Raw genomic sequence first — 14,449 nt, 5'->3', positions numbered from 1 at the left:
TTGGGTTTTTTATTGTTTCTTTTTCTTGGAAGATCACCTGTGAAGGAAAAACTTGGTTCATTATTAAATTTCACAGCTAATCAGGAAGATAAGTTCTTTCATCACATGATCCCTTCCTTTTTTTTTGCTTCTTTGTATGTTCAGACCAACCTGGGCAGGCTATTTTATATATATATACACAAACTCTGGTGTGGCTTCTGAACATTGATAGATGTAGTGCCATGTCACTAGAAAAATTTTGCCATAGGATGATGTCTAGTGAGGATTATGTCACCCCCATGGCTTCAGGACCTCACTTTATTCATAGTATTTGTATATGTTCATGGCCAGCAAAGTTACACAAGTGCTCAAGGTTAGTGTCACTTCTCAAAAAGAGAAATTACATACCTTTTATGCAGTTTATCCCTCCTTCATTCTGACAACTGTGGATCTAAGGAGAGATACTGAAGATATTTGAGTGCCATGTACTTTATAGTTTGTACATGCTATTGAATGTCCTTCAGCTCTAGCAGTTCTGTGTGCAAAGTCCTGTCTGCCATCAGCCATTCTGGCTTCTAGATCTCTCTCTGAATGCAAGATGAGTGGCACACACTTTGTCTGAGTTCTTGGGCAATAATAGGATGTGAAATGTCATCTCCAGGCTGCTTGGTGGATTGGGGGCAAGGCAGACTGCCAGCAATTGAAGGTTGGTGGATAGGCACAAGACAGGAGTACTGTGAATGACTGATTCGTGTATGAATGAGCAAAAGCTGATGCAGCTTTCTAAACCTGTGAAAATGACAGATTCATCGAACAGGCCGCATCGGACAGTGTTCACTCGAGCCATTGAGGCGTGCGATCTGCACTGGCAGGACAGCCACTTACAGCACATTATCAGCAGTGACCTGTACACCAACTACTGTTACCATGACGACACTGAAAACTTGCTCTTTGACTCTCAGGGGTGGCCCCTCTGGCATGGTAAGTGGCTAAACCGGAAAGATGTTTCTATGACTTGGTGCTTTGTTCATTTTCTGTGGAATTATTTTGAGGGGGGAGGTGGTGGGGAGATGGATGAAAAGCCTGGCAAAAAGAACAGAGGCTCCCTTGAAATGTTGGCTCAGAAGTAGTTCTTTAAGTCTCCCTTGCATAGTTTTAAAAACTAAACAAAACAGAAAAAATTGAAACAAAAAAGCCCTTTTGAATAACCTAGCAAAACAGCCCATTTCATTTATGGAGGCATTGCTATTCTTCAATTATTTTTTCTGTTTTAGAACATGTTCCTACAGCCTGCGCGAGGGTGGATGCATTACGATCTCATGGATACCCACGAGAAGCACTGAGGCTAGCAATAGCTATTGTTAATACACTAAGGAGGCAGCAGCAGAAACAGCTGGAAATGTTCCGGGCACAGAAGAAAGGTAAATGTGGGGAAGAGGAGGTCAAAGGGTGTGCAAGTTGACCGTAACACCAGGATGTTTGCATGAAGGAAAATTATTTTGAAACTAAAGTGAAAGGGATGTCTTTTAAGTCTTCAGTCTGGGTAGTGGTAATGTCACATTCTGATGTCAAAGGTTTTCAGTAAACTATGTTGTGAGCTGTGCAGGACTCCTATCAACCTTCTCCAATAAATATTGCATAATAGGGCCTTTATTTCAATCACTGGTTTTGGTTACGCAGTGAAAATAGTCACCCTGTTTACAGGTTTTTGAACAGAACTTCACATTTGGCATGTCAGGTGTTGAATTTTTTTTCTGTGACCTATAATTTTGCTGAGCTTTGTATACTGAGGTGTTGGCCTGAAGTGGAGAGTAACAGCAAGGCAAAATCTGAACTACAAAAATTCACCAAATTGGGCAGTGTTCCAGGAAAATCTCTTATAATGCTTAAAATTTTAGTTTCTCTGAATAGAGGGGGCTTGAGATTTGTGTCTTTTTTTTTTTTTTTTATTGTTTAATTGTCTGGTTTTGTTTGTTTGTTTGTTTTTTGTTTGGGTTTCTTAACACTGTTTTTTGTAAAATATTTTGCGGTATTCCACTGAGCACTACTAGGTTTTTTGGTTTTTTTTTGAAGGGGTGTTCTCCTTCAGATACAGTTTCTATAGCACATGATCCTTGCAACCCAAAATAATTCTGCTCTGAATCTTTGTAGTTAAAAGAGGCAGTGGAAGAAGGGAATGGCTTTGTGGTAGAAGAGCGCACGTGGAAAAACTGGAATTACTTTCTCAGCTGCTACACTAATCCTTTCATTCATATTTTATTTCAGATTTTCTCTGTTACTCTGAACAGTATATCCTCATGCATTCTAGTCAAAAATACCAGTGTGAAATCATACATGTAAATTTTTCAAGTGTGTGTTCAGATGTTTTCCCAGAAATGAGCATTTAGAAGACAAGATATGCACCTAGCTGAAAAAAATTTAGCTGCAGTTCCTATGTGCCTGTGTATTTTTTTCCCACAGAAGCAAGGATAAGCATTTTTTGGAACACTGTTGTTAAGAAAGGAGGTGCCTGTATCAGTGTGTGCCTTCATGTCACTGGCAGGTGTGAGGAGTCTGTTGCAAGTATGCTGCTTGTAGTAGTGCTCCTTTTCATTCCCAGTTGCTAGTGCAGCATGTAGACTTTCTGTACCTCTGTTAAATTCCTTTCCTTGTGAGCAGTTTCTGTAGCTATCACCTAATATTCTATTATAGTTTTTAAAAAGTGCATGAAATGTGATCCCTCCTGCCCTGAAACAAAGTAGTTTGTTGTTTCTGTATTGTCACTCACTGCTTTTTTTTTTTATTTTTTAATCTCATGGGGAATTTTTAAAGGACTCTTTTCATACCATAAAGTATGCTGGTCTCTATAACCAGAGGCAAGCTGCAGCTACAGCCCAGCTTTAAGCTTTTATTCAGCAAACACCACATGCTTCTGCTCAACTTTTATTCATGTGACTGATCTGATGTCCATGGAGCCACTTGTGTGATTTTACGTTAAACGTCTCTGATGAGATGATTGAAGCCTTTGGTTGGCATGACACAAGAGAAGTTCATAGGTAGGCACACAGAATAAATAGTTCAAAGTGAATCAGTAAGAAGTCACCCTGATTTTCCTTCTTGGTAATATTCTTTACTTCTGCCTGTTGTCTTTAGTATGTGCTATTTGTTAGAAATTCAGTGATTTACTTGATACATATTACTTAACAATGGATTCTTTAAGAAAACCTCTATACCGTTCTGACAGTGTGTCTGTGTTTCATTTTCTAGCCCCACACATTTAAGTAGGAGGAAGCACGACTTAAAAGTTTAATGCATATAGATACTCAGATACATGATGCTTTGTGAACAAGAGAGAGTGAAGAGAGGTACAAGTTAATGTGTGACAGGCAGAGAAGCAGAGCAGCCATAATGGCTTGTATACAGTTTTTAATGTTTTAGATGCAGTAATGCATTTGATCTCTCATAGTTTACTTGTGTCTGTAGGTCTAGGAGGAAAAAACCTTGGAGTGTCAAAGGGGAGTTGTTGCCATATGATGTGGATTTGGGGAATTGCTAATACCTGTTACCGCAATCACACTTGCTCCAATTCATTGCACTTAACCTTTTTTCTGTGTTCTAACCAAATGATGGGTAAGGGCTACTGAAAAATATTGAAGGTATTTGTGGACTAAAATCTTAAAATGACCAAAAATACACTTGATCCTATTAAAATACATTTTTTTTTCTTGTATACCTCATTTAAACATTTGATTCTTTTCGGTTTTGTTTTTTTTTTAAGTAACTGTCATCCTGAGTTTAGTGCAGAGAGAGAGGGGGTGGGGGGGGAAGAGAGAGAGGTGTTTAAAAATGTAAAAAGCGAGGAAATTGTTATAAATATTTTACCAGAAAAATCTTTGTTGTAATTCTTCAAGCAGATGTTTTCAGAAGAATTCAAGTAGTCAACGAAGGGATTTCAAAAGACATTACCATTGAAATTTTTGACCCATAATACACTTTCCTAGTGCTGAAAAAGTTTGCCTTCCATTCTTTCTCTTTTCTTATTCCTCATTTACATATTCACCAAGGGCAGCGAATTCACCCTAAAAGATACTATTTTCTCCTTCTATGCAGAAGCTACTGGAAATACTTTGAATTCTGTACTGAGGGCATTTTAAACAGTTTTACTAGTGTAATTGTTTCAATGGGCTAACATGAGCTCTCTTTCCCTCCCTCCTCTGTGTGTGTTTTTTGCCACAGAACTTCTCCACAGGGGAGTAACCTCAATAACGAATCTTGAAGGCTGGGTGGGTCACCCTTTGGACCCCATTGGTACCCTTTTTGGTAGCTTGATGGAAGCCTGCAGGGTGGATGATGACTGCTTCCATGGGTTCTCTGATTTCACGGGTAAGACCAAGCAAATGCAATAGTCTGGTACCTTTCTTCATTTACTGGAGGTATTTTTCTGTCTTGCCTTTTTGAATCAGTTTCAAAGTCACTGTTTCTATAGTATAAGGACTCACATTTGCTTATCTTAGGAAAACACAAGGGGGAGAGAACATCTAAACTGAGAAAGCACTAAACTAAAAGTTACCAGTTACTCATTCCTGAAGAAAATTTCATATTTCACATTTGAAATAAAACCCAATAGGACTTCATAGCAGCAGTCTTTTCCATGTACCTTGCACTGTCATCTTTCTGAAAAATTGCAGGAAATTGCAAGATTGCTAAGTTTGGAAGGCACCTCTGGGGACCATCTATTCCACCTAGTCTGCTTGTAGCAGCATCACCTAGAGCAACACATTGCTCAGGTCTGTATCCATTTGGGTTTTGAATAACTTCAAGAGTGAAGACTATACAACCTTCCAGGGCAACCTCCTGCAGTGTTCAACCACCCTCATAGTTAAAAAGTGTTATCTTATGTTCAGATGGAATTTCCTGTATTTCAGTTTGTGCCCATTGCCTCTTGTCCTGTCACAGGATACAACTGAGAAGAGTCTGGCACTGTCTTCTTTACATTCTCCCATCAGATATTTATACATTTTGGTAAGATCCTCCTGAGCCCTCTCTTTTCCAGGCTAAATAATCCCACCTTGCTCTCATTATATGAGAGATGCTGCAGTCCCTTAATCATCTTTGTGTTCTCACACTGGATCTCCTACAGCATGCCCATGTGCTGGGGAGCCCACAGCTGGACACAGCACTCCAGATGTGGGCTCACTAGTGCTGAGCAGATGGGCACAATCACCTCCCTCAACCTGCTGGCAGCACTCCTAAATACAGCCCTGGATGTTTCTAGGTTTCTTAGTTACAGTGTACATAATACTCCAAAACAATGACAGAACACTTAAAATTGGTAACATACATAGTCTATAAATGGTAGGAGTTGGAAAGTAGAGTTGCTATATTAATACATGATTTAGGATAAAGATAGGTCATGTACAGCTATTTCAGGTTCTGTATTTGCTCCCCAGGATTTTAACTGATTAGTTCCTTTTTGTCAGTCTCTTTCCACCTTTGGGGTAGCTTCTTAACACCACTACTGTGGACAGAAACTGGATTCATTACTTAACCTCGAGCTCTTTTATGTACACAATCTTCTTGGGGCTTTGCCTCAAAACTCCTTTTATACAATTAGATTTTCTTCAATAAATTTCTACTCTCTTACCCCCCAGTTCTAGAAAAACTTTCAATTAAAAAATTTGGAAATCAGATTCTCTGCTGTTACTGAAAAAAAACCAACTTGATGAAACAAAAAACATTGTGTGCTGAAAAGTAACTTCCTTTTGCACACACATACGTGATCTTCCAAGTGCATTCAGCCTTTCCATTTGTTGCAGTTGCCCATCTCCTTACATCTGACAATTATAACTTTTTGTTCCCAAGTTAGACTGTAAAATGCTACAAGCCGGAATAGCATTTTGTCATATGTCGTGTCTGTGAAGTGACAAATGAATTGGTAGCATTCTTTAAATCAGTTTATGGCTTGGCCTGTGTGGAATTTGCTTACAATTGTTACTAAAAGTAGGACTTCTAATGTTAACATTATGCATTATTATCATAAACATGAGTGTAACAAATTAAAAGCCTGAAAAGAGTGCTAGCAAACAGAGCATATATTAAAAGAGTGGAGTTCCTAGGCCTACTGTATTTGCACAGTTCTAATATCTTCAACTGACATCTACGTAGGTGTAGAAGCACTTTACCCTACTTCTTGCACATCAGAGCTTTAAGAAAATACAGAAATGGGTAGGGAAAGAAATTGGAAGGGATCTTGAAATTCTGGCCTCATTAACACAAAGCTGGAGGAACTGCTTTTCAAAAAATGTGCAGTTTAAAAATTAAAACTTTAATTTTTTCTTTACTGGGTTATTTAAAACCAAATTATTTTTGTGTATTTCTGCTATGTGAAATCAGATGACGTATTTTAGATTGGAGTGTTGTATTTTAAGACTGGCTAATAATTTAAATTCTTTAAAAAAAAAAAAATAATACTAACAGTAGAAGGTTTTGTGTATGTGGCATTGTAGGCAGGTTATGGGTTAAATGGTTTGCTGACGTGTTTTTCTTTCTGTGTCACCCATTACAGAGAACCTGGGGCAATGCAAATCCCTGGAGTACCAGCACCTACCTGCACACAAGTTCTTAGAAGAAGGGGAATCGTACTTAACACTGGCTGTGGAAGTAGCATTGATAGGGCTGGGACAGCAGCGAATAATGCCAGATGGCTTGTATGCACAAGAGAAGGTTTGTCGAAATGAGGAGCAGCTCATTTCTAAGCTACAGGAAATTGAATTGGATGATACTCTGGTGAAGATTTTTCGAAAACAAGCAGTCTTCCTATTAGAAGGTAGCTGAATATAGATGCTAACTGCTTCTCTAAACTGTCTCCACTTACACAAGCACACAGAACTAGTGTTCCTGTAGAAACTGCCTTACATACTTAAGATGGTTCTTCTGCTTAGAGCTCCATGAAAGTTTTTATTAAGTCTCTTATGAAAATTGACATACTTTAGATATCATATGACTGTAGAGATAAGGCATATACTGACCTATAAACCTTTTGTTTTAATTTTAAATACACTTTGTTCTTTACATTTGTTACATGTCATTATCTCAATAACCTGATTATACACTTCAGGCTAATTATTATGTAATATGGACATCAGTTATCAACAGTTCCCAGATACCAAAATTCTAAGTATTCCTTGTATTCTGCAAAAGGAACTATACTGGCAGCTTTTCAAATGTATGAAGATTTTGACCACTGTGCCCAGGTGAAGAGCTCAGAAAATTCAAGTATGATTGCTGAGGTGGAAATGCAACTTTTTATTTGTGAAAACAGAGAATGCTACTTGCCTTTGAAGTTTATGTCATAGGCGGAAATTAAAATATTTGGTCAAATATTGTGGCTTCAGGTCTGGTCTTGTGCATAAATTATGACCATGACATTGTGGCTTCAGGTCTGGTCTTGTGCATAAATTATGACCATGACATACAGTTTATGTTTTCGAATTAGGCAGTGTTGAAATAAAATCTGTGCATGGAAGTGCATACTTTTGCCGTAGCTTTTAAAAAGGCTTAACATGTAGCACTTAAGCATTATGTTCAGAGAGTAATGTCACGAGTTCCAAGATTGTATTTCTGGCTTTTGTTCTTCTTTAATGGAAGAAAAAACTCCTGGGGGACAAATTATTCAAAGGCATAGTCCAGGTTATGAGTGCACATGGCTTGAAGGGGAGTGTAGTACTAGGTAAGTTGTTACACAACAGTTGTGAAAATGTTACACAACAGTCAGGTTTTGCTAAAACTTTGTCTTCTGTGGAAGCGGTACAATATGTTGCTTAGGGTTCCCAGCTTTAAGTCACTGTTTTTGCCTAGATTTGAAACTGCAGAGAAGCTACAACACAGGGAAGGTTTCCATCATGATGTGTCTGTACTGCTGCTTTATGGCCTTTGGACAAGAAAAGATACTGTCTAGATCTAGCTATTAACATGCAGGATTCCTCTGCATTATAAAATCAGTTTGATGCTTCTGTATACTGGTAAGGATGCTTTATGAGAAAAAGGCAGGATTTCTTTGATATACTCTCTGATGCTCTGATAATTTAGTTTACTATTTTGATCACTGAAATTCTGTTAGTGTTTTCTTAGAGTAGTAAAGAATTGATCATAGCAGGAAGTCTGCTAATAAAACTGTCAAAAAAATTGCCATTGTGAGCAATGTGCAGCAGTTGTCTTACTTCAGTGTGTGATGAGACATCTAGTTTTCTGGCAGTAGTTTCAGTTTACTCCTAGGCAGAAACTGCCAGTTTATATGGAGGAAAAGCTGTGCAATGATTTAAGGTGCTAATCATACCAATTGTGAGTTTTTAGTTGAAATTCTCTGGATACAATAAAGAAAACCTAATCCAATATTTAGCTGATTTCTACGCTGTTAATGCAGAATAATGCTTACTGTGTGTAGCTACCATTTGAGTTTGTGGGAAAGCAGAATATTAGACTGTTTTGCAAGAACTGTTCTGATTTTTTTGCTTGACTGCTAAGTTAATGGCAGAATATATTTTCATATAAATGCTTTGTCATGTATTCTTTGTGTCCTGACTGAGTTTCTGACTGAGTTTCTGACTCAGAAACAGTTGGTGGACCACCAACTGGACAACATACATGAAATGGCTTCTTTCATTCAAGCAATGCCAGCTAGATTTGGATGGCTTTCAACTTCATTTGAAATGATTATGAGACACGCTCTCACCTACTAAATCTTAATTGACGTTTCCTTTGCAATCAGCCCTGGTCTTTAGAAGTGCCCAACTATGGAGCTCAGAATTTTTTCATGCCTACAGATTTCTATCCTTGCGTATTATGCTAAGGCAGCAGTCAAAAACTTTGTTGAAACAAAAATGAACTCACACAGTCATCATCCATCCATCCATCCATCCATCCATCCATCCATCCATCCATCCATCCATCCGTGTGTGATGGGTTGGAGTCTTAGAAGTAGTAGTAGCTTCTGGGACTGCTGGATACCATCTGTGCAATAATTGTCCAGTAATATTTAATACAAGATTCCTATTCTGTATCTTGCAGTATTTGATGCCTGAACCTCTTGTCACTAAAGTCAGAAAACTGTTAGACACAGTTTTCCTATGTACAGGAATAACAGTCTTAGGTGTGCAGGGAAAATGTAAAAAAAATAGGATTCATATGCACTGTGAACATTTGAAGCTTAACAAGTAAACAAGCGTAACAAGTTGTTGTTGTCTACTGTGATGCTGCTGTTATCAAGTTGAAATCTACACCTTAATGAGAGAGAAAAATCTGTTGCCCCAGTAATAAATAAAATAGTATTTTTAAAATCATGTGGATATACTGGATTAACAACCAGCTTTGATGCACAATCAAACCTTGTGTTCATCGTTACAGAATTCTTCAGGTTGGAAAAGACTAATAATATTGTTGAGTCCAGCCTTTAAGCCAGCCACCACTGTTTTCACCACTAAACCATGCCCCTAAATGACACATCCACACTTAATTTGAGCACTTTCAATAGTGATTCCACTACTTCCCTGTGCAGTCTATTCCACATATATTCCTATGTCCTTTCAGTTAAGACAGTTTTCCTAATATCCAGTCTAAACCTTGCCTGGCACAATCTGAAGCCATCTCCTTTCATTCTGTCTCTGGTTGCTTGGGGCTTTTCAGGCAGGTGTCAAGAATCATAAGGCCTCCCCTGAGCATCCTTTTCTCCGGGATCAATACCCCCAGCTCCCTCAGCTGCTTCTCACAGGACTTGTGCTCCAGACCCTTCCACAGCTCCATGGTGCTTCTCGGGACTTGCTCCAGCACCTGATTATCTTTCGTGGATTGATGGACCAGAGCTGGACACAGCACTCAAGGTGTGGCCTCACCAGTGCCCAGTACAAGAGGACAATCCCTGCCCATAGTCCTGCTGATCCAGGCCAGGATGCCATTGGCCTTCTTGGCTACCTGGGCACACCCTGACTCATGTCACTAGCACCCTGAGGTCCTTTTCCACTGAGCAGCTTCCCAGTTACTCTGTCTCCAGCCTGTGGAGCTGCATGGGGTTGCTGTGACGCAAGGGTAGGACCTGGGGCTTGAGTCATGACCACATCCAGACCAAAAGCTTATTTAAATGCCAATGTCAGGTGAGACGTTGGAAGGATCAGGTGCTTCTGTGGTGGTTGCTCATGTAATTTCAATTAAAGATAACACTTTTCTATGGTTGTCATTCTCTTTTTCCTGGTGAATTTGTGATAGAGCAGTGGCACACCAACAGGGTGCATGGGTATTGATGTGCATAATACAACTGTGTGGAGGCAGAGCTAGGATTATGACTTTTTACTTTTGCATAACAGGCTTGATGAATGAGCCTCATGAAATACTGTAACCATTCTGTCATTTGTATAAGCACTGGGAGTGTGCTTAGTATTACGAAATTTGCAGTCTGTCTTGTTTTCCTAAATAATACATGGTATTTAATATAACTGTAACACATCATGTATATGTGATGTGTTATCTATTTCATTGAAATAGCAATGTAACTTCACCTTTGAAGGCAGGCTCTGTCTTTGAATACCACTTCTAGCTGAAGGTGTTCTGAATGCTTTTGAAGGTTCAAAAGCTGGGGTTTAGCAGTTTGTAGAGACTGACATTCTGTTTCTCTTTCCTGCAGGTGGACCATATAGTGGCTTAGGTGAAGTCATCCATCGGGAGAGTGTTCCAATGCACACATTTGCCAAGTATCTCTTCACCTCTCTCCTACCTCATGATGCTGAATTGGCATACAAAACTGCACTGAGAGCCATGCGGTATGTATTCATGAGTTGTCTAAAAAGAACACGAGTAGTGGTTGTGGAAAGGGGGAAAAGGTTTGGTAATCAGACCTAGTCTCTTTTTCTGAAATAGGCATTCTTCCATTCAAGGAGTCAGGGAGGTACTATTTTGGTTCTGTCATCTATAAAAGAAAATGGTGTCTATAGTAACTATATTATAATAATTTATAAATTATGAACACTAATAATTATAAATAATTAAATAAATGTTATAATAATTTATAAATTATTAACACTAAATTAGCGTTTATTTAGACTTGTGAAACAGAATTTTCTGTTTCAAATATGTACAGAATCCCACACCTGGAGCACAAGATTTTGTGTTATAAAGCCACTTCAGTATATGCATTCTTCCACCCATGTGGTTGTGTGTGTATGATGGTATTGGTAATGAAATAAGGAAAGAGGTATTTCACCATAAATCTCAGGATTGTTTGCTGCTTAGTCTATTCAGCAGGACAATTTGTTTCACTTGCCTTCTTTATGAATTGACTCTCAACAATAGATTTGAGTGGTGTGGTCAGAGCCTGTACATTTTTTAGTGCTTCATAACATCTTAGCCTCTTCTGGGTGAATGTTGGCATCTAAATGGAGTACATCCAATGATAACGAGATGTCTGGTTTGCATCCTATTTGTCTTCAGTGATCAGAAAAAATATGTTTCTCAGGCAGTGTTCAGTGTGTGCTGTCTCTCTCTCAGAGCCAGTCAGACTGGTAATGATACCTAAGAAAAGACTTCTGAATGAGTTTTCAAGGACCTAAATGATCGGTGATAAAACTATTGTCCACATAGAATGCAGGGAAGACAGTGGTCCCATCTGAATTGTCAGCTCACTATCAAGAACGTAGTAGTTAATGGCTGACAAAGAATAGCCACAGCTGAATACGAGGAGCAGTCAAGTCGTTGATTATGAAAAAAAAAATTTTGAATTTTCCTGGTCATTAGCACCAAGCATGATTGCACAGTGATTAAAGAGCATCCTATGCACATGAAGAATATTTAGCTTCATCAGGCAGGTTGTGTTTGTATGGTTTTGAGATGTTTTGAGCAGCTCTCTCCAAAAAGCTAAATAGGGAGAAAACAATTCCTGTTCTTGAAGGACTAAATGGGAGGTACTGCATAAGAACAACATACAGCTGTCAGTTTAAGACAAAGATCTGCTTAGCCTGTTGGATATTTTCCTGCCTCCAAGAGTGTCTAGTAATGGATGCTATTGGAAGAGTCTAAAAAATGTGAAGAGTGACCTTACGTATTTGCTGGTTACAATTAGCATTTTAGGAAATAGACTGAGAATTTGAAAGTACATTACTGATGAACTATTGAGAACATTCAAATGAATGATCAGAAAGCTACCTGGACCACTTAAGTTTGCTAGTCTTTTTTTATCTCAAGGTAAGTATGTCAATAGCTAATTATCTCAGAACAGGAAGATAGTTCAAAATTTGGTACATGGAGGTTTTTTATTTGGTTTTGTTTTGTTTTGATTTTTGTTGTTTCTTTGGTTGGTTTGGTTGTGTTTAGTTTTGGGGTTTTTTTTAAGGAAAAAAGTTAGTTATTTTATAGAACCTACTCATGTCTTGAATTTACTTTCAGTTACTACCTTAAAGGATTTCTCAAGAGGTAGTTTGTATGAATTTTTCCTCCTTAAGCTAAACTATCAAAATGATCATCCAAGTCTGGAGTAGTCATCCATCCGCAGCTTTCCTGACTGCCTCAGTGAACATGGCGTCAATATGCAGTTTCATTTGAGCAAGGATTTGCCCAGAAACCAGTCATAAATGAAAGCTCTTTTGGAAGTTTCCTTTCTCAACTAGAAAAACAAGACATTGAAAGATCCAAATGATGAAATGTCAAGTTAGTCTTCGGTAGCTCCAGCCCTCATTTGCTATAAAGCTGTCATCTCAACCAAGGAAATTGCTTCTTAAATAGACCAGTATAAGAAAGAAGTGTCTGTTTCCATCTGGTAAAATCACAGGAGACGTCAGTGCAATCAGGGCTGTTTTCTCTCCATAGCCATTTTTTCATCACTGTATAAGACAGAAAGTTCAGTCCTAGCCAGTAATCATTCTTTGTGTAGTTAGATATTTGGCACTCTTCAGACATGTGAACTGCTATCTTGAACTATGGTGATGGCAGATTTAGACACTTTCTATTCCATGTCTGTCTGCATTCTTCTGCAATTCTTATATTCTCCTGAAGAAGGATGCTTATTCTTCCCATTCATACCAAAATGTTAGTTTGATAAGAAAGGACTCCCAATACAAACTAAATGAAAAAGTAATGTAATACTGCCTTGAGGGGACAAGAATAAACACAACATGAAGATTGAATGTCTGTCTCATGGCTGAGAGGTTGAATGGTCAGAAGATGAAAACTTGAGCATCTTGTCTTCCATGGGAGGGAGGAAGTGGCTGTGGCAAGGACAGAAATCCCATGTGGAAGTTCGTAAAGGTGCTGCATGGAAATCTCTACAGCTGCTCATGCTTTTAGAAGTGAAGCATATTTCTTTTCTCACATCAACATTTATTAAAGAAGTTAATTTCCCAAGATCCCAGCTGGTTCCTTTTCAGATAGAAGTGTTTAGTGTCAGTCTGCATACAAGTCTACATGGGTCAATTACCCATGCTGGCAGCTCAGAAGTATTTAACCCTTCTGTACTAAAAAACACCTGTTGTTGTGTAATTTTTTGAGTCTTTTTTTAGTGCATGTAACACTTAATATGAAATAAATGGAAACTGAGACCACAAAGCCTTTCATGTATGCACCTCAGGTCTGCAAGGACAGGATTGTGCAGTCCTTGATGGTCACTTCTATCTACAGTTTTCTGCTTGCAGCACTGAAACATCTGGAGCATAGTCTTGGAGAACATGAATCTGCAGTGACCTAGTTGACTGCTCACTTGGAATCTGAACTTGAATATCTGGCTTAGTTTGGCTCAATCCCTTGTTAAGCCTGAATTTCAGCCAGGATTGGGGAGCCTTCAACGGTGATGTTTAATCACAAGGTAGCTTTGATGAAACCTAACTAAATAATTGATGTTTCAAAGGGGGAAAAAAAAAAGTTAAGAATGCTAAATCTACTTGTGCTTTTCTGGTGTTCCCCAACCTTGCCAAATTTGTGTGAAAGCCACCAATTCACAACAGACTTTCTTTTCACAGCAAAAGAGCACAGAAACTGGCAGTGAAATTTGAAGTGACAAAAGATTTCTCCAAAACAGACTTTCTTTCAAGCTTTTTATCTATTATTACTCATAACCTACTAATCCCTTTCTTCATTTAATAATTAGGATTTTTTCTGATCATTGAAGCTATATGCAACCTCAGTCTATGCTTGGAAAAATCAGCTTTACAATGTGTTTATAAAGAGGTGTCTTAGTGCTGCTAGAGAATAGATTTGACTTGATAGAAGGGGTTTTTCTTCATATTTTTATGCACTTAGGTGTGTGTGATAGTTATGCTGGTGGTATGTTTTATTTTTATGTGCCTACTAGATGCCTTCCCATATATTCAAAATTACCTTTCTCAGTGAATTCTTAAATATATTATTTTGCTATATTATTATTATACTAATATATCATATGCTTCAGGAATCTATAAAATTGATGCCGTGTTCACTGAGGCAGTCAGGAAAGCTGAACTTAAATCCATCTTAATGCAAA

General features: G+C 38.3%; 1 protein-coding gene across 10 annotated transcripts in view; it reads left to right on the top strand.

The window, feature by feature from the left end:
• The window catches only part of ZSWIM6 (zinc finger SWIM-type containing 6), a 131,189-nt gene that overhangs the window by 87,394 nt on the left and 29,346 nt on the right, over positions 1-14,449 (top strand). For 6 of the 10 annotated variants that reach the window (XR_015280130.1, XR_015280128.1, XR_015280129.1 and 3 more), the window contains 5 exons: positions 784-960; positions 1,254-1,400; positions 4,195-4,341; positions 6,524-6,784; positions 10,631-10,766. Coding sequence is in view for 4 of the 10 variants with exons in the window: in XM_086867106.1 (XP_086723232.1) it covers positions 784-960; positions 1,254-1,400; positions 4,195-4,341; positions 6,524-6,784; positions 10,631-10,766 (868 nt within the window). In the remaining 6 variants the exon portion in view is untranslated. The remainder of the gene's footprint in view (positions 1-783; positions 961-1,253; positions 1,401-4,194; positions 4,342-6,523; positions 6,785-10,630; positions 10,767-14,449) is intronic. The other 4 variants (XR_015280132.1, XR_015280131.1, XM_086867107.1 and 1 more) reach the window with 1 other exon arrangement.

This window comes from Cyanistes caeruleus, chromosome Z, assembly GCF_971803275.1.
Source record: "Cyanistes caeruleus chromosome Z, bCyaCae1.hap1.1, whole genome shotgun sequence".
NCBI lineage: Eukaryota > Metazoa > Chordata > Aves > Passeriformes > Paridae > Cyanistes > Cyanistes caeruleus.
This window is presented reverse-complemented; position numbering and strand designations above follow the sequence as displayed.